Here is a 22,300-nt window from a genome sequence, read left to right on the forward strand (position 1 = left end):
CGGGGGGGGCTGGGCCCCCTCCCGCCGCCCGTGCCCGGCGCAGGCCGAGGGGCGAATCCGCGTGGCCGGGCCGGAGTTTGCGGGCGAGGGAGCGGAAAGGCGGCCGGCGGTGTTGGGGCGCGAACGGAACATCACAGGGGGAGCGGCGGCGGACGCCCCAACTTGCTCGGGCGGCGGTCGGGGCAGCTCCGCGATTTGGCTCTTGCCCCGGCGCCTGGCGAGCGGGACGGAGCGGGGCTGCGGCATTTCTGTGTAACGGGCCGCTCTCCCTGGGGAGGTGAGTGCGGCTCCAGCCATCATTCCACTTGTTCCTGCTAGACAAAGCCACCCTGCCCGGCCCTGGGCTCGCGTAGTCGCCTGCTCCCAGGAGAATTTTGGTGGTGTTTGGGTGTTGTGGTTTTTGTTTTTTTTTTTTAATTTTTTTTTGGGGGGGAGTTGTTTTGGTTTTATTTGTGGATTTTTTTTATTTATTTGCTTTTCCTTTCCCGTTCGCGCCCGCCCGTTCGTTCCCGATAGGATGATTTTGGGAAGGGTGGAGGCACAGGGTGTTTGTTTGTTTGCACCGCCTGCTGGTTGGTTTCCTGTGACAAGAGGTGATAACACAGTTTCCAGAACTGTCTGGGAGTGGGAGGAGAGACGGACACAGAAAATGAGCTCGTCTCCGAGCTGCCGCTCGATCCGCCGTCCCGTCCACCCCCTCCGTGGCAGCGTGGCCACGGGGGCGGGCAGGGAAGGTGCCGTGGCCGTTTTCGGCAGTGACAGGGCTTGGAGGGAAAGGCGGCGGAGCCGGGGGCACCAAGTTTGATTTGCAGCCGTGGCCGAGCGGATTGGTGCGGCCGGCGGCGGGGAGGAGCGGGAGCCGGGAGGGAGGGGAAGGAGGGGGCGAGCCGGGCTGCTTCTCGTGGAAGCCGGCGGCCGTGCTGCTGGCCGGGAAGGTGCCACCCCCGCGGGGGCGGTGTAGCCCGGCGGCGCCCGGGCCGGGAGGCTGCTCCGTGACCTCAGCTGGCCGTGCCCTGGCGGCTCCGGGGTTGGCGCCGCTGCCGCGAACCCTGGGCGGGCGCGGTGCGGGGCCGGAGCCGAGATGGGATCGCTGCGGGAGGAGGGGGAGAGGCGCCCTGAGCGGCACCCGGCCGGGCTGGAGCCGGCGGTCGGCGGGAGTGCCGCTCTGGAAGCGACTCCCGCAGCCTCGGCTCTCGCCCTGCGGGGAGGTGGCTCCGATCCCGCAGCCGTGGGCGCGGCGGGGCGGCCGAGGCTCAGCGCACCTGCGAGCAGCGCCCGCCGCCGGCCAACTTCTCCTCCCGGCTCTCTCCAGCCCCTCAGCTGATCGCCTTGTTCTGAGGAAGTTGATTAGGCTCACCCGCAGGTGAGAGCCGGGGCATCCTGAGATCTGTCAGCCCCCCCACCCCAAGTAAAACAGGCCGTGGGGGACATGGTCTGAGTGGGTGCACGTAGCTGTGAGGCAGTATTAGAAATTCCAGTAGGATTTAGCAACGTATTTTAGTTGACGTTATAATGTCAAAGGCTGAAGATGCTTTTATGCCAGCCCCATTTTTTTAGAGAAAGATTTAGCTGTTATTTGGAATAATTTCCTTTTTAAACAGGTGCTGTCTTTGAACTAAGTCATAAGCTGCCCACACTTGCAAACCTAAAGCCTTCATAAAAGTTATGCCAAAATATGCTTGTTATGATTCTATTTCTAGAGGTTTCTCACACTCAGTGGGATATTGTTGAAACAGCAAGGATTGTATGTTTTAGTGGCAGGATTTTCCCTCTGGCTTCAGATACCACTTGCTCCCTGCTTTTGAGCTATGTTTAATACATATGTTTAAAATAAAATAATAATAATAAACTCCTCTTTCCTCTCACAGCTGCAGATTTCCCTTCCAGCTTCTCTGGTTTCATTCCCAATTCACAGAACCTAGTAAAAAAAGAAACTTCCAGTGTTTCACCAAATGTTTTCTCCATGTGGTTAGTACTGCTGCTTCATGCTCCTGTTTTCAGCTGGAGATGACCAGGCTGGTACCATTTCCTAGGTATAAGAGATGAACTGCAGTGGGTGCAGCTTGGGTTGCATTATTTCATGGAGCCCATTGTTCAAGGTTTTGGACGGTCAGTTCCACTTACTCCCACAGTTTGGGAATCATTTGCTGCCACTGCTCAGGTAGTAAGTTAACATTATGAGCTGGCTTGCACAAGTGCATAAATGAGCATGTGGATACCTGAGAAGTGTTGGGTTGATACGGCCAAATTATGCTTCTCTTTTGTCTAGTGAAATTTTGAATAGGTGTGCTGAATTTGATACAAATATCAAATTTTTGGCCAAGTACTTGTTTGTTTTGTGAGACTTGGAGGATTTTTTTTCCCTCCAGATTTAAGGTCTGTGGCTCTTTGCACTGTGGACAGTGCTACATAATACTGTAATCACAGAATGACTAGGTTGGAAGAGACCTCCAACATCATCGAGTCCAACCCAGCCCTATCACCTCAACTAAACCATGGCACTGACTGCCACATCCAGTCTTTTTTGAAACACATCCAGGGATGGTGACTCCACCGCCTCCCTGGACAGACCATTCTAATACTTTATCACCCTTTCTGTAAAAAACTTCTTCCCAATATCCAACCTATATTTCCCTTGGTGAATATTAATTTCAGAACTCTCCTTGTATCCTTGTGACTATAAAATGTTGCTGGGAAAGCTCGTATGGAATTTTAAAATTTTAGGTGGATTTTAGTAATACAGCTTATTTCTGATGTGGTTTTTTTTTCTTTTCTTTTTTTGTTTAGGGCTACAGTAGTAGCAAAAAAGCTTCTTGAGATGTCAGGTGTCAGTGAAGAAGGGGTGGTATTATAAATAAGCTATTTAAAAAGAGCCCAGTAGGAGAAGCCAAATGTCTCCATCTTCTATCCATTTTATTAAGCTGTGTCACACTTTACTTCCATTTGTACAATAGGTGTTCTGAAGCAATTTCTTGTGTACCAGAGATAATTAGGTCTTCGTTTCATCGCAGTTAGTGGGTTACTTTCAGGAAAAGCCAGTTTTTCAGTTTGTCTTCAGGGTGTACATCTGTCATAACTCTGCTTTCTTCCCATTCTGTCTCTGCAGCTGTTCAATGCAGTTTGTTATAGTGACACCCGTTAACATGGTTACAGTTAATTGTCTGTCAGAGTTTGAATTATACACTCTTTTACCCAGGGGTTTATGCAGCCCTTGAAAATACTTCAGTAAGAATTGTGCTGTGGAAAACCTTTGACCTGAGGATGTAAATTTTTCCATGTATAATTTTTTTTTACAATCTGGTTCTGTTTAGTTATTTGCATAACAAGGACTGACACACTTTACATCTTTCTCTTTGATTGCCTCTCTACTTGAGGTCAAACTGCATGAAGAACTATGTGGGGTCCTTAACTGTGCGCATGGTGTGTGGCACATGGGTGTATGTGTGTGCATGCTGTTGTCCCAGTTTCACGGGGTAGTGTCTGGATTTCTGCTCTTTACATTTTTTATCCTCATACCAGTGCAACTTCTGGGACTCCAGTGTGGGAGAAAAAAGGGTCTCGACATCACTGTCCTGTGGGGTCTTTGTGTTGTTTTTGGTAATTTATCTCTTGGAGAGGTAAGAGTGGAGTAGCATGGTAATGCATGCTGCTAAAAATAGTGAATTTGCTGTACTGTGTCAGGTTCCTGTGTGTAACCCATTGCACTGCATCAGTCATCAAATACTGGGAAGTGGACAGTGCCTACCTGCATCTAGTTATTTGTATAGATTTAGGTGTTTGTTGCTCAGCTCCACAAGGATATGTAAATTCAAATACTATTGTGTGGCCTGACATTGATTATATTGGATTCTTGTCTAGTCATTTCATTTGCACAGCATTTGCAAGTATTTTGAAAAAGACTTCCCACGCTCTCTAAAATACAGAAGCCAGTTTCAGGTGGTGTAATTTTGCCTTCAAAAACAATTTAATCAAATCCACCATTGAAGTTCAGAGTCGCATTCTTATGTTTAAAGTTTGTAACCAGTGAGTAAAACCCAGAGCTTAACTTTCAGAGCAAGCACAGTTAAAAAGGATGGAAAAGTGACTTGGGGACATGTCAAAAAAAACAGAGCAGCGCCTTCAGCCTCTGGAGCAGCACAGTGGCACGTGTTGCAAGGTGTGCTTGCTTTCACCAGTGCTGCCCTGGTGTGGCTAGCTCGTCTGAGGGTGATTGGGGACTAAAAAGGCATGGTCTCTGTCCCATTTGTGCCATTTATCATGGTGATGGGAATGCATGAAGTGCTCTTGGATGCTTTGCTGCCCGTGAAATTGGAGTAACATTGCCAGCGGAGTTGTGGCTGTTTCTCGAAAGCTGCGCTTGGCTGAAGGCTGGCATTAGTCTCAGCCCAGTTTGGTTCTTTCCCAATAAATGGCTAAATGTTACACTGGCATGCTTAGGAGAAAACAGGATCAGCATGCTGTGTGTTGGTCTGACTGATTTCTGAAAGGATGGTTTTAACAAAAAGAAACAATGGTCTTTCCTCTTTGGAGGAAAAGAAACTGAAAGTTTATGTACAAAGGTTGCTGAGTTATTAAGAATTCACAGGAGTCACTGAAAACTGATAGCGAGTGTGGCTTGGTGATGCAGCCTTTTTCAGCTTAGGGTAGTTGGACTCTGCAGCAGCTTTTGAAGTGCTGGCCTTTCTCTTCAGGTGAACAAACAGGGTGTTGGGCAAACACCCTTTTGGGGCTGGTGTAAGAATTTGGGAAAAACAGTTGTAGAAATGTTTGATAGGAGATCCAGGGTTCACTCAGGAGCACTGCTTGGCTGCCTGTGTCCTTGCTTCAGAGCACCGCTGGTTCTGCGAAGGGGTTTGGGAGGTCATTCTGTGGCGTGTGTGGGTGCAGTGGATGTTTTGTGGAAACTTTGGGGCTGGGCAGCAATTACGTGTTTGCACGCACTTGGGAATTGAGCTCAGTCATCTGGGTGTCTCTTCCTGCCCTGCAAGTGTTGCAGGCTGGGGTGCATAGCTTTTACTCCTGGTATTAAAGCTGGCGTCAAATGTTTTACCATTTTTATGCTTACATGTGAAGTCTCTTTGCTTACAGTGACCGCAGTGTATGCCTGCTGGAACGGGGAAAACGTGCAGTATCAGTCTGCATAAAACTATCACTATCCATAAGCCAAGTTTATTTTTAATGTGCACTTCTTAACGTGTTTCTTGTGTGACTTTGAGTCACCCACCACCTGACAGAAACCAGTAGCCTTTGATGCAGAGGCGCTGTGATACCCTTAAACCAAAAGCATTTCAATGTGTGTGGTTGTAAGTCTTATTAGCTGTTCCAGTGTTATCTCTAGAACATGTGTTCTGGGCTGTGGATATGAACATCTGTTGGGAGCAGTTTAAAATGATTTTAGAGGTTGAAAAAAGCTGTTCTTCTAATGACAAAAGTTCCAGGGGGTTAATCTTAAGGGGTTTTAGTCTTGCTCTAAGAAGCCAAATGCTGTTTTTTCATCTGGTATTTAGCTCCCTGTAAACTCAGATTAGGTTCAAAGATGGGAAAATGAGATCTCTGAGTTTTAACTCTTTCATTTTTTTTTTTTCTGCGTGGATCTATCAAACAATCTCACAGGAGCTTCATCAAATGGGATATTTCTTTTAATGTTACTATTGAGAACACAGGTTTTTCAGAGTGGCCAACTTCAGATGCCTGACTAGAGTGGACAAGGAAATTAGGTGCCTTATCTATACCCTGTACTCAGGAAAGTGGCTTCTGCTCTGGCTTATTTCCTGAAAAACCTCTGGAGAGTGCTTAAACTGGGACATGTGATTACCACTCTTTCCTTTGAACAGCAACCAAAAAGGAGATGTTCAGTTTGTGTTTTTAAAGACATGTGGTGGGAAGAAGAAGGTTCCATCTCTTTCCTTATTTTTTTGAATTTGCAGTAAGTATGTTAGAAGAAAATCAACTCAAAATACGCTTTTCCGAAAAGATGTGAAGGAGCAGAATTCCAAATTTTCTTGTTTGTTACAAGTTCACAGGTGTGTCTTAGTGTACTTACATTCTGTTATTTTGCTTAACAATGTATTATGCTTTTCAGACCGTGTGGGAAATAAACCAGGAAGTGAGAATTTTGACCAGGAATATACAAATTACACTTCTGAGATAGGGCAGTTTTCCTGTGTTTCCTTCCAAATTTTCTTTACTTTGTTTATGGGAGATTTTTGCTAAATTAATATCTTCTTTTACATTGCTATTATTAATATGTGAACTAATAGAAGAAGTTGCTTACAGATAGATACTCATCCCCCTAGTTTGGCCTTGTATGAACAAATTGATTTTTCAGTTTTGTCTTAGCTTGTTTTTAATCTGAATGTTTGCTTTCTGTCTTTCTAAGTGACTGTATAGGAACTTGGCTCTGGATCTCCTGCATTTCTACCAGATCTGTATTCAGTGGGTTTTGATGGTCCTGGCTGGTCTGTGTATTTATCCACTGGCAGCATTTCTGTCTCCCATACACACAAAGTTCTGGCCTGCTTCAAAGCAATTTTTGGAGAGAATTCTTCTGGCTCTGTGAGAGGCTGCCATTGATGATTCTTTATTCTCTGGTATCAGACACTGTATGTGAACTCTTAATCTATGGAATGGTGACAAAAGGTCTTGGTGAGGTGAACCATTCAGCTTCTCTTTAGTGAGCAAAATTTGCAGTTCAAAACTGTTACATGTTTCAGTGACGGGTGTATTAAATCCTGCTCTGAAAAGCCAGTCTGTGTGGGAGGGAGGCTTCCCCCCAGCTCTGTTTGCACATATAATATGGAAAAGGAGGCAAGCCTGCAATGCTCATGCTCTTAGAACTGTGTTAAGTTCTCTGGAAGTGTAAAATAGATCTCAGGTTCAGTTGCTTGTAACTTGCTAGCGGTGACAAAATGAATTCCCTCAAAAATGCTAATTTCTTTATGTATGGATCACTTCTGGAAGAGCAGATATTTTTGTGCTCTATTGTAAATAGTGCCAGGCTTTGTTAGGCTTTTTGGGTTTTCTTGTTTTGGGAATCAGTCTTATAAAAGTTGAAGGCATTACTGAATTTCTTACAGTGAGCTATGTTCTCAGTGAACAAAGTTGAAGCAGTTAATTCTTACACGAAGGATCAATGGAAAGAGTTTTGTTGAGAGGTTTTGAGGAAGTCCGAACTCACATGGAAATAAGGTTAGATTTTCTGCATTTAGCTAGAAGCAAAAGAATATTTTGGCATCTGATCTCCAAATCTGTGTGCAGAAGGTAGGTGTGAGGGATTTGGTGCCAGCAGAGTGCCCAGACTTTGTTGATATCACAATTGATATGTGGTAAGCGAAGACTCAGGGGTTTTGATGTGCATCTAGAGCCCTTGTCAGTTTACCTTATGGTGGATATGCCTTTCTGGACTTGTCATGTTTTTTTCTACTCTTCAACTTGCACTTTTTAATAGCTTTTTACATGTAAGTACTGACTAGCTATTTACAGTTCCTTTTTTTTTTCTGAATTTGGTTTCATTCCACAGGGAATACACATGAAAATGTCAGTGCCCTGAGAATAGCACTTAAAAGGACTTGGAATTTTTGGCCTTTTTATCACAAGCCCATGTGTCCATGAATCTGGTATTGGTAGAAATCTGGCAGTTTGGAGGAACCTCTGAATAATCATCTGTATAATCTTACTCCCAAAGAACAGTTAGTGTTGTAGGCATGGTGCTAGAAATGTGCCTTCAGGAGGAAGTAACTCATCTTAGAGGGTGGTGCTTTCCAGGGCATAGATGATGCATGTTTAGTTAATCTGGGAAAACTGGGCTTGCTACTGCTGATGTTTCATTTTTTTATGTCTAACTGGATGACTTTAATCTCCCGATTTCGTAAATCTGGCACTTTAAACAGGAATAAAATTGCTCCAAAAATATATTAGCCAAAGTAAATATTTACACAAGCAGTAAAAACGTTATTGTATTGCAAATCTAGTGTCAGAATAGGCAGGGGAAGTTAAGCACATTGGCTGCGGATATTTAGTGCTTTTTACACCTCTCAGGACAAAACACGGTGGTTTTGGTGTGGGGAGAGCATTGGTGGGATTGTCATTGCCACTCTCCAGTGTTGTTCACCTGCTCATATGATAACAGCCTAATTAAGCATCCTTGAGAGGTTCACTGTTCATATTTCAGCTGCAGCTGGAGTTGTTTGTTTTCCTTTGTGTGCTGTAAATGCTCGCATGCCATCAGAAGCACAAGTTGATGACTGTGTGTTATTACCTGGGGTTAAGTGCTGTCTCATTGCTTCCCAGGCTGCCTGCTGTTTCCCGGGGAGATCATGAAACGACATCGGCTTCCTAGCAGCAGTGAGGACTCTGACGACAATGGCAGTAAGTGCTCCTTTGTTGTAGAGTGCAGGAGGTTATGAGTTGGAAAACGTGTTCTAATGCAGTGTTTCATGTGCCACAGGCGTCTTGCATATTGGTTGAACTGGTAATGAATGAAATGTGTGTGGTAAGGATCTAGTTTTGAACTCAATCATTCTGAGCACAGGTAGAGAGTAGATCCAGGATCTCCTCCACCCTTAAACTGACTGTAGTTTTAGTGAATAAGATAAAATAAGAGCAAAAAGTCAGTGGTCATCTTTGAAATCTTGGCTAGCAGCATAATTTATCATTATAATGACAGAGTGAGCATGGGGACTTCTGCTGACATTGCCCATTGAAGTTTGCATAAGGATTTTAAATTTGCTTCGGTCTTCTCATACCCTCTTAAAGTAGGGAAGTATAGTGCTTCAAGCTTAAGCAGAAAAGATTAACAGAGCATAAAAGTTGTTCCTCATTGCATTTGAAGATTTTCTTGGAGGAATTGCTTACAAGAATTTGAATTCAGCAAATCACTAATTTGGGTACAGAAGCTATTTATGGCTTTTAACTGTTTCTGTACTGATGTAACTAGCACACACTGTGGTTGGTATCTCTCTGTGTCTTGTGTTTGGATTCTAGTGACTGATAATCTTTCATTTAAGCAGAAATAAGAAGGGGTTGGGGGGAGAGACAAAATACCACTTTGGGGAAGGTGCCAAGGTGTCCTCTTTGCCCAAAAGAGCAAGTAGACTGCATTTGATAATACTGCAGCTTAGCCAGTTGTCAGAGAGGTTTTTGTGGTTTTGATTTGATCTAGCTGGATGCACATCTTCAAATCTGGGGTCTTTTTGTAAAATTTCAATCTGAAAATGGTTGGGGTGGTTTCCCAGGTGCTTTTGAGAGCTTCACTCTGAGAACTTATCTCTGTGGTACACTCTGGCTCCACGTAGGTGACTGCTTCACCTGCATGCATTTCTTAGGTGTGTCTGTGCTGCCTGGGAATCTGCTCAGGTATGGCCAAAGATGCCTCTTTAAACAACCCTAGGCAAACTGTTGCTGAAATGAAGTAGTAAAGGTGAAAGGATTAGAGAAGGTAAGAACTAGCAGGCTGATTAGAAGTTAATCCAAATAAGGATTGAGCAAAATCTGTTAGAGGTGAGGAATTTGGCTTGGTTTTGGAAAGCTCCCTGCAGCTGTGGGTTTTTGGAGGAAAAAGCCCCAAACAAATCAGACATATTTTTATTGGTTGGAAGTTAAGTTGAGGTTATTAAAATTGAAGTCAGTGTACTTCCTTAAAGGTGAGACATACTTCCCAGAAACAAAGGTGTGCTTTTATTTGTAAGATAAACAAGTAGTAGCAAACATGTCTTCATTAGAATTTAGCTTCACCCTTTTTTCATTTCCTAGCAACTTTATAAAATAGTGTTTCATATTAATAATAGTCTTTATTTTCACTCTCTTAGCTGTTTTTTTCTAAGCCTTTGATCTCTTCATGTGCCTTCTGTAACAGCTTTTACCAAATAAAATATGAAGCAGTTAATCTTGGAATTGAAGTTCTGAAATAGATACAATTGCCTGACCTGTTGCTGATTACAGTGCGTGTTTGTAATGCTATTTGATGTATGACTATTTGGAACAGAGTTATCGACTTAGTAAATTATATTTTCCACAAAATCTGTTCCATAGATCATGATATAAGAAAATGAGTTTGGAAAAGAAAAGGAAACCTCTTGCCCTTTTATGATCTGTCTATTTTAAAGCCTGGTTATTGCAAATAACTTTTCTGAATAAATTGCATGGCAAAGATAGTGAAATTTTAAAAGTGTTTTCAAGTATTATTTCAAATATATATGACTTTCTTTGCATTACACTTGTTTTTTTCTTGATTATGGTTTGTGGGGATTTTTTTTGTTTATTTTTGGCCTCTTGTTACTCGGTGAATTCATGTACAGGTTCCTGCATATTCATTCTATAACTATATGCATGTTCAGAAGGATGAAGGGTTATTAATCAGAATCCCAGGTAACACTGAATGTGGGATCAGCACTTCCAAGGCTTTTTGTCATTCAGGCTTCCCTGAAAAGAATGACTGACTTAGCTTAGGTTCTTTCCACTTTTCCTGTTACAGGAGATACCGGTGGTTTCTTGCAACTATGTTTGAATGTCAAGGGTGTCCCCTTACAGGTTTCACCTTCACAGGATCTCTCTTGCCTTCAGTAGAATTGCTGATTACTCTTCACTGTATTTGTTCCTCTATTCTTAATTTGTCAGTAGCATCTCTGATCCACTGTACTTAAGCAGTCTTAGAAGGGTAAGCAAGTTTCCCCCCAAAACATATAAAAAATTCTATTGAGTTTTTGCAGTATGTATTGAAGGCTTCAAGTTTTTCACTAGCTGTTTTTCATTCTCAGAGTTTCCAGAGGCTGACAATTACATTTGACTATTCAGGGCGTTTCAAACTGACATCTTCTAATTGAAAAGTTAAAATTTTAATCAACACCTAGTTGGAATCCTGTTGCAAACAGCTGCTTCCCTTTCAGCCTCTTGGTCCTCCAGTGGACTTGTTGCATCATTGCGAGCTCTATGGTCTTTGAGCTTAGGGCTCAGCCTTCTTCTCTCTCACCCTGCAAATGAGGATTGTGCCTCGAGCTGCTGCAGTTCTGCAGCTGAGTTTGCACACTGTGCTTTACTAGACTGTGACCAGGCATCTCAGGTTCACCATGAGGGTCACTGAGTAAATGTCTTTGGGGTAACCTGAATGATGCTGTTATTTTGGGGTAGGCTCCAGCATGTAGGCTTTTGCAACCTGGGAAATATTTTGGCATGAAAAAAAACCTACATTGTATTCTCTTGAGCTGAGGAACCTGAATATTTGGAATGTAATAGCAACGATGCCACTAATAATGGAATTTATTAAAAAAAAAAAAAAAGTTGTTTTCCATTGGATCACTGAACTGAATCAGTTTCCTTGGTAGTCACAAGGAAACAAAGCTTATGCCAAAGTGCTAAAAATACATTATTCTGGAGATACAGTAGTTCTTCAGAGGGAGAAAAAGGTGCTCTCATTTTGTGAGATGAAAGAAGGGAGAATGGCTTTCATTTAGGGGCGAAATACAGTGGAAGAGAAAGCTTAACAACATGGCTGCAGTCCTAGAATATATACATTTATTTACTGACTCATGTAAGATATTTTAGTGTGGGTGGTTATGTGTTTATTGCAGTATTTTAAAGCCTTGCAGCTTAAAGTCAGCACCCTTGCTTTCTTCATCACTTCTTCTTTGCCCTGAGACTTGATTCTTTTCCTAAAGCTAAGCTCCCAGAAGTATTTATTTCATGTACTTCAACCTAAGTACTGGAAATTGTTAAGCTATGTCCCCTTAGAATCAAAATTCTAAATCCTCATTTCAACACAAAGTCAAAATAGCATATTTGAAGCACTGGGCAAGAGGTGTCAGTGCCAGTTTTGCCTGGCAGTTCTGCAATTAGTCCCTGGATATCCGAACATGTTCTGAGGGATTTCATTTTCTGAAATTAGAGGTCACTTTTGAACATCTTATCCGTGAAATATAATTGAATGAAAAATGACTGCAAGCATTGCTCTGGATTCTGAACTTTTGTCTAAATACAGAGGAATGGTGTTGAGAGAGGCTTAGAGAAGTGCTTATGAGTGTTTTCTCCTGAAACCTTTTCTTCTTTGGTCACCTGGCAGAGCTTGTTTGTTTCTGTGGCCTTCAGGATAGTGTAGTACAGCAACTATAATGGGCATTCATATTAGCTAGGCCCATCATAAAAGCCTTGTGATGTACATGCCACATTCTTCAAAGCCTGTAGAGAGGAAATCAGTAATGTTTACCTCACATCCATTACTCTCCTGTTTTCTGGTGGCTGGCTAGCGTTTTGATAGCTTTTAAGCAAATTTTGTTACACCGCATTTCAGCTGGCTCCTCTGTTGCTAAACCTTCTCTTTATGGTTCAGGGTCTCACTCTAATTAAATGTGAGATACTGAAGCTGTTTTAGCTTTCCTGCTCAGTGTTTGACACCTGGCTTTTTAGCCTCATTGGCTGGTAAATCTGCAAAGGTGGTTTGTGCTGACTATTCCATGTGCTGTTTCCTGGCGAGATCAAGTTGTGCAGTGGAGGAGTTCCCATTTAGAGCTTCAAGGTGTTCCTTTTAGCATAAATTGGTGGACAGCTTGTTTTTGAGAAAGGTCTGAAACTCATGGACATTTGTTTAAGGGAAGTAGTGTGAAATCCAGGCACTCCTTAGTGTCAAAGAGAGTTTGTGCGCTGTTTTCCATGAACAAGGAATTCAAGGCATGGTTTTATTCTGACTTTACTTGCTGCCACAATGCTTTTTCATTTATTCTTGGAGGGGTTATCAGTTTATCATACTCCTACATGCAGAGCGTCCGAGAGAAGATCCAAAGACACATGCAGATGAAAAATACTTCCAAGATTTACAGAGTTTCACATGAGTTCTGAGAAATGAAAGATTTAATACCTATGGATTATGGAACAGAGTTCTGTAATTTAGGCAGACCCTTATTCTATCATTGCTAAACAAATGTTATTTCAAAGTTAAACGAATTTTGCCAATATCCATTGCACTGACTGAATGACGGGGATCTTAGATTTAGAAAGGGCTTTGAATCCCAGTGGATTCCTGTAGTGTTTGAGATGGATCCCAGGGTGCCTTCACAAAGGTTACCGAGTACATAACCTTGGGGGTGTGTGTCATTTACTGTAGAATTGCAGCCGCTGCTGGCCTGAAATGCGGTGATTGCGTGTGCAGAGCTTTGTGAAAAGGAAGTGAGGAACATTTTTTTTTGTCTTTTCATTCGAACTGGCTGGGAGGTAAGGAATGGTGACTAAACAACAAATGTAACGTAGTTACAGTGCTCAGAATTTGGGCGAAGCAGCAAGTGTAGTGGTCACAGTGTGCCTTTGAAAAAGGGTTGTTGAGTGATGACAGATGGTAAGAATGAGCATCTTACCTGAAGGTTAATCCCAAGTAGGGCAGAGTGGTTTGTGGTGAAGTTGCTGGAGCAATCTGGAAGAGTGATTTGAAAGGCTTATGATGGGGTATTGCATCTTAGGAAGGGACTTCCTATAATGATCACTGTCATTTGACAGGAAAAAGGATTTGGCAGGAGGAAAAGTGGCAGGAAAACCACAGCTCTGAACATGAGGAGAGCAGACCACAAAGCTGCTCAGGGAACTAGTAAGTAAAGTCCCCTGGGAGAATGTTTTTGCAGGTGCTGGGGTCCATCAGTGCTTGTCAGTTTTTAAACACCACCTCCTAAGGGCACAGGAGCAGGCAATTCCTGAATGTTGCAAGTCAAGCAGGTGAGGCAGAAGGCTGGCTGGGTTGAACAGGGGTGTCCTCTTGGATGTTAGGCGAAAAAGGAAGGTGCATGCCCAGTACAGGCAAGGTCAGGTGATGTGGGAAGAGCACAGAAATGCTGCTTGCCACTGTAGGGAGACATTCATGTAGCCAGTGCTCACTTGGGAGTTTGAAGGTGGCCAGAAATGTGAGGGATGATAAAAAGACGTTAATTAAAGTATTGAATGGCAAAAGGCAGTATTGAAATAGCATCAGCCTGTTACAGGATGAGGATGGTCACCTCACAAACAGGGACAGGGACAAGGCAGAGGTGTTTAATGTGTTCTTTGCCCTGTCTTCAACGCTGATGGTAGACCAAGGGCGTCTCAATGCCCTGAGCTTAGAGGATCTTGATGGTAAGAGTCATCAACTCCCAGCTGGCCCTGAACTTCTGCAGGATCTGTTGCTGCAGCTGGATCCCTACAAGTCTATAGGGCCTGTTGAGACTTGTCACAGAATCCTCAAGGAACTAGCTGATATGATTGCAAAACATCTCTTGATGATTTTTTAACAGTTTCAGGAATCCTGAGACATCCCAGCTGACTGGAAGCTGGCAAATGTTCTTACAATTTTCAAGAAGTGCGAGAAGGAGGATGCCAGAAACTACAGGTCTGTCAATGTCACTTTAGTGCCTGGTAAAATCATGGAAAAGATGATTTGGGGACATGTTGAAAAACAGCTGTAGGATAATGCAACCAGTGTTGGTCATAGCCAGCAGAGCCTTGTGAGGGGAAAGTCCTGCGTTGAATCCTTCTACAACAGGGTGACCTACTTAATGGATCTAGGAAAGCCAGTAGATGCAATCTTTTTGGATTTGAGCAAAGCTTTGGGTACTGTCTCTCATAAGATCCTTCTGGACAAGATGTCAGCACACAGCTGGACAGTTGTGTTATGTAATGGGTGAGCAACTGGCTCATGAGTTGGGCACAAAGGATTATAGGGAATGGTGTAATATCAACTGGTGCCCAGGTTCTGCAGGGCTCCATCCTCGCCCTGTGCTCTTCAATGTCTTCCTAAATGATCTGGACACAGAACTAGAAGGAATACTCAGTAAACTTGCTGAGGACACTTAATTGGGAAATGCTGTCAACTCCTCAGGGCAAAGAGGCCCAGCAAATAAGAGAGATGGGCAATCACCAACCATATGAAGGTCAAAAAGAACTAGTGCAGGATTTTGCAGCTGGGACAGGGCAGCCCTGGCTGTGCATACAGACTGTGGAGTGAGAGGCTGGAGAGCAGCGCTGTGCAAAGGGACCTGGGGGTCCTGGTTCAGGGTAAGTTGAATGTGAGTCAGCAGTGCCCTGGAGCCAGGAGAGCCAAGCATGTCCTGAGTGGCATCAGGGACAGCATCACCAGGTGGGCAAGGGGAGGGGATTGTCCCGCTCTGCTCTGCAATGGGGCAGCCTCACCTCATGTGCTGGGGCAGTTTGGGGTGCCACAACGTAAAAAAAGACATTAAACCATTAGAAGCCATCCAAAGAGGGGCCACAAGAATGGTGAAGGGCCTTGAGGGGAAGCTGTATCAGGAGTGGCTGAGGTCACTTGCTCTGTTCAGCCTGGAGAAGAGGAGACTGAGGGGAGAAATTGTGGTCTTCAACATCCTTTTGAAGAGAAGCAGAGGGGCAGGCACTGATCCCTTCACCCTCATGACCAGGGACAGAGCTCAAGGAAATGGCATAAAGTAAACAGTTTAAGTTGTATATCAGGAAAGGGTTCTTCACCCAGAGGGTGGCTGGGCACTGGAACAGGCTCCCCAGGGTCACAGCACCTACCTGACAGTTCAGGAAGCATTTGAACAATGCTTTCAGGCACATGGTGTGACTTCTGGGGCTAGTCCTGTGCAGGGCCAGGAGTTGGACTCCATGATCCTGATGGGTCTCTTCCAACTCAGTACATTCTGTGATACCCTGATTAATTTTTGGAGAGACATATTAATTTTTCTTTACAAGACTGCTAGATTGGGTACACCTGGACACTACTGGACTTTCAAGGCCTTGACAATATCATGTTATCAGCCTGTGAGTGGGAAGTGCCCAAACTGACTTTGATAACCTGTGGTAAACTTGAGTTGAAACAGTTTATTGTTATAGTAAAACATGGCTACCGTGGGAATTGGTCTGGGGAGCTTGAGTGGCACTTGGGTCTTGTGCTGAAAAAGACGAGGTCTAGGAATTCCTGACTATTGTAAGAGTGACATGTACCTGTGTGTGGTTATGTGTGTGTTCTGTGAGATGATAAAACTCACATACGTGCTGCTGAGGACAGCGATGACAGGTGGGAACTTGTGTTAAAGTGCTGTGGCAGGGAGCTGCAGGGATGGTTCATTATGTGTCAGAGACTGAGCAATTGTGCTGTGGTGTTGTAAAGCACTGCAGAGATCGTATGGATCGAGGCATTGTTCAGCAGCTGCAACTGGGGAGTCGTCAACTGATAGTAAATTTCAAGTAGCATTGCTGTTGACAAGAGATAAAAAGGCTATTCCTTCTTCTCTTTTGATCTTGAATGAGATTATTGTGTACTAATATGCTCTAAAGATAAGGAAGATAGATGGGCAAACCCTCCAGCAACAGAAAAGTGAGAAAGGAGATTTGGCTACGTGAAATGGTGTCTTACTTTGTGTTTTCTTGCACGCTGCTTTCTCTGTGATAAGGCCTGAAGACTTCTGCCCAGCCAGCTCTTTCTGCACCTGACATAATGGAAACTGCCCACAGAATAGTTTGCTTCTGCTTGCTTTGTGCTGGAATTTGAGCCAAGCAAGGAGATGTTTCTAAGTGGCATGGAGCCACTTTAAGGAGTTGTGGGCCAGGCCTTAAATGGGGAGACTGAGCCCCTCTGTGTTCTCCTCGGGCTGCTGACCATTCTGACAGCACTGGCAGCGGAACCTGGCTGGTCTCAGAGTGAGCAGCACGGGCTTCTGGAAAGGCTGGTGTTAAGCAGAAGTGACAGCCAGACATGGATCTGTGTCAGGGCTGCTTTGCTCTGTTGTGCTGCCTGCTGTAGCGGGGTAGCAGGAGTGTGTTTACGGCGGGAGAAGTGCTTGCAGTGATCTGAGGCTTTGAACTGTTCAGAGGCTGTAGCAGCAGGTAGTTCTCCGGGGACACAGCTGGGTGCCTTACAGGTGGCTTTACAGCAGCCTTGTGCATGATACCTAATAGCTGAGACTTCTCTGCTCATGCTGAGCAGTGTATTAGTTGTGGGGTAGAATTCCCTCAGGGTTTGAATTGTTTTATTGGTTCCAAGCAATTTTCTGTTTTGATTGGATTTTTTTTTTGGAATGAAAACGTATTCTTGACAGATCATTTAATAAAATGATGCAGTTAAAATTGATTAAGTTTTTCCTTTTGGGAAGCGTGTGTTCTTCACAAGTGGGGAAAAAGAATGCACACTCCTTGATTGCTTTCTTTTATTATCAGGAGGCGTGTGTGCTACATACACCCTGTGGCGGTATTATAAGAACACTGTATTTACAGTGTGAAGTGTTCATAGCAGCCTTGGGGAACAGAAAAAATTCCTATTTGAGTCTGAGAAGTCCTTTGCAGCACCAGTGGTGCGTTAGAGCTCTGCCTCCCTTGCTGAGGATTTCACTTTTTTTTCGTGGTTTGGGATTTCTTTTTGCTTTTTGTGTGTAAGTGGATAAATGCAAAAGGAAATCTAAGAGCATGTGATAGGAGTATGATCCCTCTCTTGTTGTTCGCAGTGATGAAATCCTTTTAAAACACACAAACACCTTGGTCATCTGAAAGAACTTGAACTGTAAAAGAATCCAAATTATTTTGGTCTCTCTCCCAGAGTGATGATGCTCAGTAGGCTACTGTGTTGATCCTAGACTTGCCATAATCGTGTAGCATTTAATAAGATACCTTTTATCTCTGATGTCTAATGATGGTGAGAGTGCATGTTTTAGATGTGTTTATTTGGCTTCATGCCTTGGAGTTGTATATTTTTCATATTTGCTGTTTCTCACATGGCTTATGGTAGCATGGGCTCTCTTAACATCTCACTGTTTTTCCATCTGCTGTGAAACTCATTCTTCCCGTGAGGTATACAACGGTATCTTACAGAACTTTTATATCTTCCAAATCCCAGTGATTCAGACTTGCCTGATGATTTTTAAAAATTTTAATTTTATTTTACCATAACTAAATTTAACTCTTGTCTCGATCTTTAGTTGTTTTTCTAGTCTCGGTGATCCAGTTTGGGACTAGGGCTAGTACTCAGAAAACTTGATGAACACAGTGATTTTGGGTATTTAATGAAAGATTTTGGTGAAGTGTCTGGAATCTTTCTGAAATAGCTGAACTAGGTTCATATGCTTATTATGCTGCTGAAGGGCTGTTTTGAATCCTGTGTTTTGTTTTGACCAGAGTAGATTCTGCCTTCTGTATAACCCAAGGATGGTTCTTTCTTCATGCATTCAGATGTACAAATCAGATCATTAACCACCAAAATAGGTGTAATGGGCTGTGAATTTCTGCTTTCAGGGAGGTCCCTTTCTGGCTTAGGTATGAAAATATGGAAAGGATGCTTAATAGACAAATAACATCTCTAATTTTCCTCTTGCACTTTTATTGGTGTAGGCAGAGTGGGTGGATGGCTTATTAATGAGGGCAGCTTTGGGAGATTCCGTGACTTGGGCTTGGCACTGGTGAGGACAGTGACATTTTGCCATGGGCTTTGATGGAAGCAGAGTTGAAACTCTCATTTGGGATTTCAAAGGTAGCTGGATTCAGTCCTGTTATGGGCTGGATATTTTGCTGTCATTTGGCTGGCTCCTTCAGTTTCTTACGTTTCTTGTCTAAGCAGTGGTGCTGGTTTGAATCTATGAATTCAAGGCTTATAGTCTGGCTTTGTTTATTCAGTGAGTAAATGTTTTCCCTATTGACGTGAAGCCCTTGCCAAAGGTCATCTGTTAGCTGCAGTGTGTAGTAAAACCTCAGTCCCATGAGGAATTCTTCCACCGTTTTCTCCTAGTATCGTGTAGTTTACACTGCTCAGAAAAATCCCTCAGCCTTTTCAGCAACAGTGTTTCCACTGTGCCTGCACCAGTTTTGTGTGCACGGAAGCTGCAGAACTACCTGAGAAACTTTCTTTCCTTATTCAGTGTAGCGAGAAAAAACACTCATTGTAACAGATCCTGAGGGAGGCTGGCTGTGTTTGACTTGTCTCTTACGCATGGAAATTTTACGTAGTGTGCTTTCATATAGCACTTTAAAAACAATTTAAAGTGAAGCTCCTGTAGTTTTGATGATAAGAGTTAGCCTTTCGTGAAACATGGAGCAGTTAATTAATCCAGTGACCAAACCCTTGTGTACATGGACATAGAAGTGTGCATTTAAGACACTTGTTCTGATGTGTAAGATGACACGGTGAGGAAATGGAGATGGGTGATATGGCAAGGATTGTCTTACTCCTCACCTTTATAGCTTTGTGGCGTGGGAGGGACCTGGAAAAAGCTGCTCATACTCTTTTTTTAATTCAATTTATGACAAGTTGTCATCAGAGCTGAATTAAAGGACACTGGTAAAGACCCAGAAGTACATCACACTACATTAGCCACTACACTAATTTTGCCAGATGCTTGTCTTACTTGGGAACAACTGTGTTAAAGCCTCCAGACTCATGAGCTCATCTCTCACAGAAACTTGAATCACACACACCTTGCCAATACAGCTTGTTGCTCTTAATTCTTTCTCTTGCATGCAGACTCTCTCTCCCGGGTCCAACAGTGTACAAAACTGCTCTGATCCACAAATGAATTGGAAATTTCCAGGTGCTGACTGGCTGGTGCAGCGGTTTAACTCGCTGAACACCTCAGTGGCAGCTAGTTGGTCAGATATTAATGTCTTGCCAATGGAAAATATCAGAACCCATGAGAACTGAATACTAATCTGTGTGGGTATGTATGTGGTCTGTATCTTCTAGGGAGGCTGTTGATTAAAGAAATCACATCTGTCTGAGTGTTAAAATGTTAATATTTACATTATTGCATTACAGGAAATAAATCTGGATTTTTTGTCATGCATTTTAGCTCTATATCTCACAGTTTTTGTGAGGGATTTTACTTATTCCCTTCTGACCTTAAGTAGGGTTTGGGATGGTCTGATAGGATCCTCACAAGAAGTTCATACTCCTGCTTGTGTTTCTTCTTCAGTTTTTAAGGTAACATTTAAATGGAATGGTAGTTAAATGATCTTGAGAGTCTACTTTTCTCACAGATTAATAAATGGCAGTCAGTCACTATTTTTCTTTTTCTTTTTTTTTCCCTTCATAGAAGGAAGGAAGAGTGCTGATAACTTCACCATCTTTTATATTAGAACAATAACATTTGCTTAAAATGATCCTCTCTATATTCTTACAGAGAATAAGGTTTTTATTCTTACAGACATGAGATTTTTAGCTATTTGCTGGGAACGCTGCTTCAGTTTTGACCATTATGCATATTCTGTGTAATGTCTTTTATTCATTGCTGTGTTCCAGAGAGGTTTTATTGGGGCAGATGCCTTAATGTATTACTAACTGAAAAGAGAAGACAAACATAACTAAAACATAATGAGTTCTGTCACATCTTTCCAATGAAAGCCTTGCACAATTACTTCACTTCTAAAATTATTTTTTTTTTATTTTTAATAGAGAAGTTATCCCATCCTGTGCTTTTGAGCAGGGCTTTCTGATCCTTGAGAGGTTTCTGTGGGCTGGTGTGAGACAGTGCTGCTCTCACAGACTGTAGCCTTACCATTTTTACTCCTACCATGTTTGTGCACAGACAGTGAAAGAATGAGCAGTGTGGGAAGGCCTTAGCATCAGTCTGCTTCAATTTGTCTACAATTAATGTCCAGATTTGCAAATTCTGAGTTAATGACATAGCTCTTAGCTTCCCTATCAGATAGACCTAATACAACTCTTTCATCTCTGCAATCCAGAAAGATCTATTGGCTTTTTTTTTCATTAGTGCTGTGTAGTTGGCAGTGGAAAATACCTGCTGTACCTGTAAATCTTACTGTGTTGAAATTAGTTGATTTGCACAGGTATAATATATTCTGGTGTCAAAGCACTATCTTGTCAAAGGAGTGCAGATTCTTTCTCTTTTTCCTTTCCTCCTGTTACAATATTTCTGAAAGCTGACAGAGAGTCTGTCAAACGGTTTCAAGGCAAAAAGATACAATTTGTTTGGAATGTAGTGAATAATTATGCAGACAAAAATCGTACAACCACACTGGGAGAATTGCTTGGGAGAGGAAACAACAGCTTGTTCTGTGGGCTCTGCTGTGTGTATGTGGCAGCATGCTTCATTTTGCAGAGGCTTACGCCAGCAGAAATCAGGTAACCAGTGTAGTTATCTAGGACATTAACTTCAAAGGGTACATCCCAGGCTATTGGCAGAGCTCCTGGTCAGTTATTAATCTGCAGGAAGTCATTTATTGATGCTCAGGGGGAAGGATGTTATGAAGTGACTTTTTTCAAATGCTGGGTGGAAGGCAGGTAAGTGCAGTGCAGCCAGTACAGGCACACTTCCTCAGTTAGGAAATGAGAAACAAAACAGACCCAGGAGAGTGATCACAGAAATTTAGAATTGAGTGGCTTTTATTTTCTGGTTCATTCTGGAAGAGTTTTCTGGAGGTTTATCACAGAAGCCTGCAAATTATCATTTCTGTGTCCTAGGTCTGTCTACCTGGTCTCAGCATTCCAGATCTCAACGTCGTAGGACTTCATGTTCCAGAGATGAAGATCGGAAACCTTCTGAGGTATTTCTGGAATTTGACTTTGTATTTTGTCACATCTCTCGAAGTACCTGTACACACATTATATACATACATGTTTTCTGGTAATGGATCAATTTTTTATGGTTTTTTTTGTTTGTTTGTTTGTTTGGTTTGGTCTTTTATTTTGTTTTTTTGTGCTACATTTTGGCTGGCACATACCTCCCCTCCCTCACCCCTTCTTCCCCTCCCCCTGCCCTGAAGATTAGAGAGTTCAGCTGTTGGCACAGCTACTGCCACCACCAGTTTCTATCTGTGAATTTTGTTGTAGTCTGACACCCATTCAGCATAGCTGCAGAGTCTTTCTTGTGCTATTTTAGGCATCAGAGTTTATTTGCAGCTTGATTTGTGAACAGTGGAAATTTACATTAGCTGCATTTATTTCATAGTTTGTACTGGGGCTTGGTGTGTGTGATCTTTGTTAAAGTGCTTGTCAAACTAGAAATCTGCTTCCTGACAGTTCTGTCTCGTCTACTGCTTTGAAGAAATAATATCAGGGGAGATAAAAATCTTTGAACTTTCCAGGTTGGATCAGCTATTAGTAACGCACAAAATGTGATCCATTTCTTTGGAAATGTTCTTGCTGAATCTTCCTGTCTTCAGGCAAAATACTACACTGCAGGCTTTGTAGAAGCTGCAAAGAAAGGATTAGCTCTGGGAGATGGTATTTCTCATTTCTTGTACTTGCCCGGTAGAAGTATTCCTTACACATTAGTGAGTGGTGTTGAGGAAAAACTGCTTTGTTAATCCCCCTAATGACAGTGTTCCTAAGCCTCAGAGAAGAGTTTTCACAAGGAGAATCCCATTCATCGTTCAG

The 22,300-nt window shown here is 42.9% G+C and overlaps 1 protein-coding gene across 12 annotated transcripts in view; it reads left to right on the forward strand.

The window, feature by feature from the left end:
- Window positions 1-22,300, forward strand: part of JADE1 (jade family PHD finger 1) — a 114,878-nt gene that overhangs the window by 73,165 nt on the left and 19,413 nt on the right. For 7 of the 12 annotated variants that reach the window (XM_015623808.3, XM_033513936.1, XM_033513937.1 and 4 more), the window contains 2 exons: window positions 8,290-8,367; window positions 21,386-21,468. In XM_015623808.3, coding sequence (XP_015479294.1) covers window positions 8,290-8,367; window positions 21,386-21,468 — 161 coding nt within the window. Of the gene's footprint in view, window positions 1-50; window positions 278-956; window positions 1,364-6,046; window positions 6,603-8,289; window positions 8,368-14,304; window positions 14,336-21,385; window positions 21,469-22,300 lie in introns of those variants that run through there. The other 5 variants (XM_015623816.3, XM_033513939.1, XM_015623811.3 and 2 more) reach the window with 5 other exon arrangements.

Source organism: Parus major, chromosome 4 (assembly GCF_001522545.3).
Source record: "Parus major isolate Abel chromosome 4, Parus_major1.1, whole genome shotgun sequence".
Lineage (NCBI taxonomy): Eukaryota > Metazoa > Chordata > Aves > Passeriformes > Paridae > Parus > Parus major.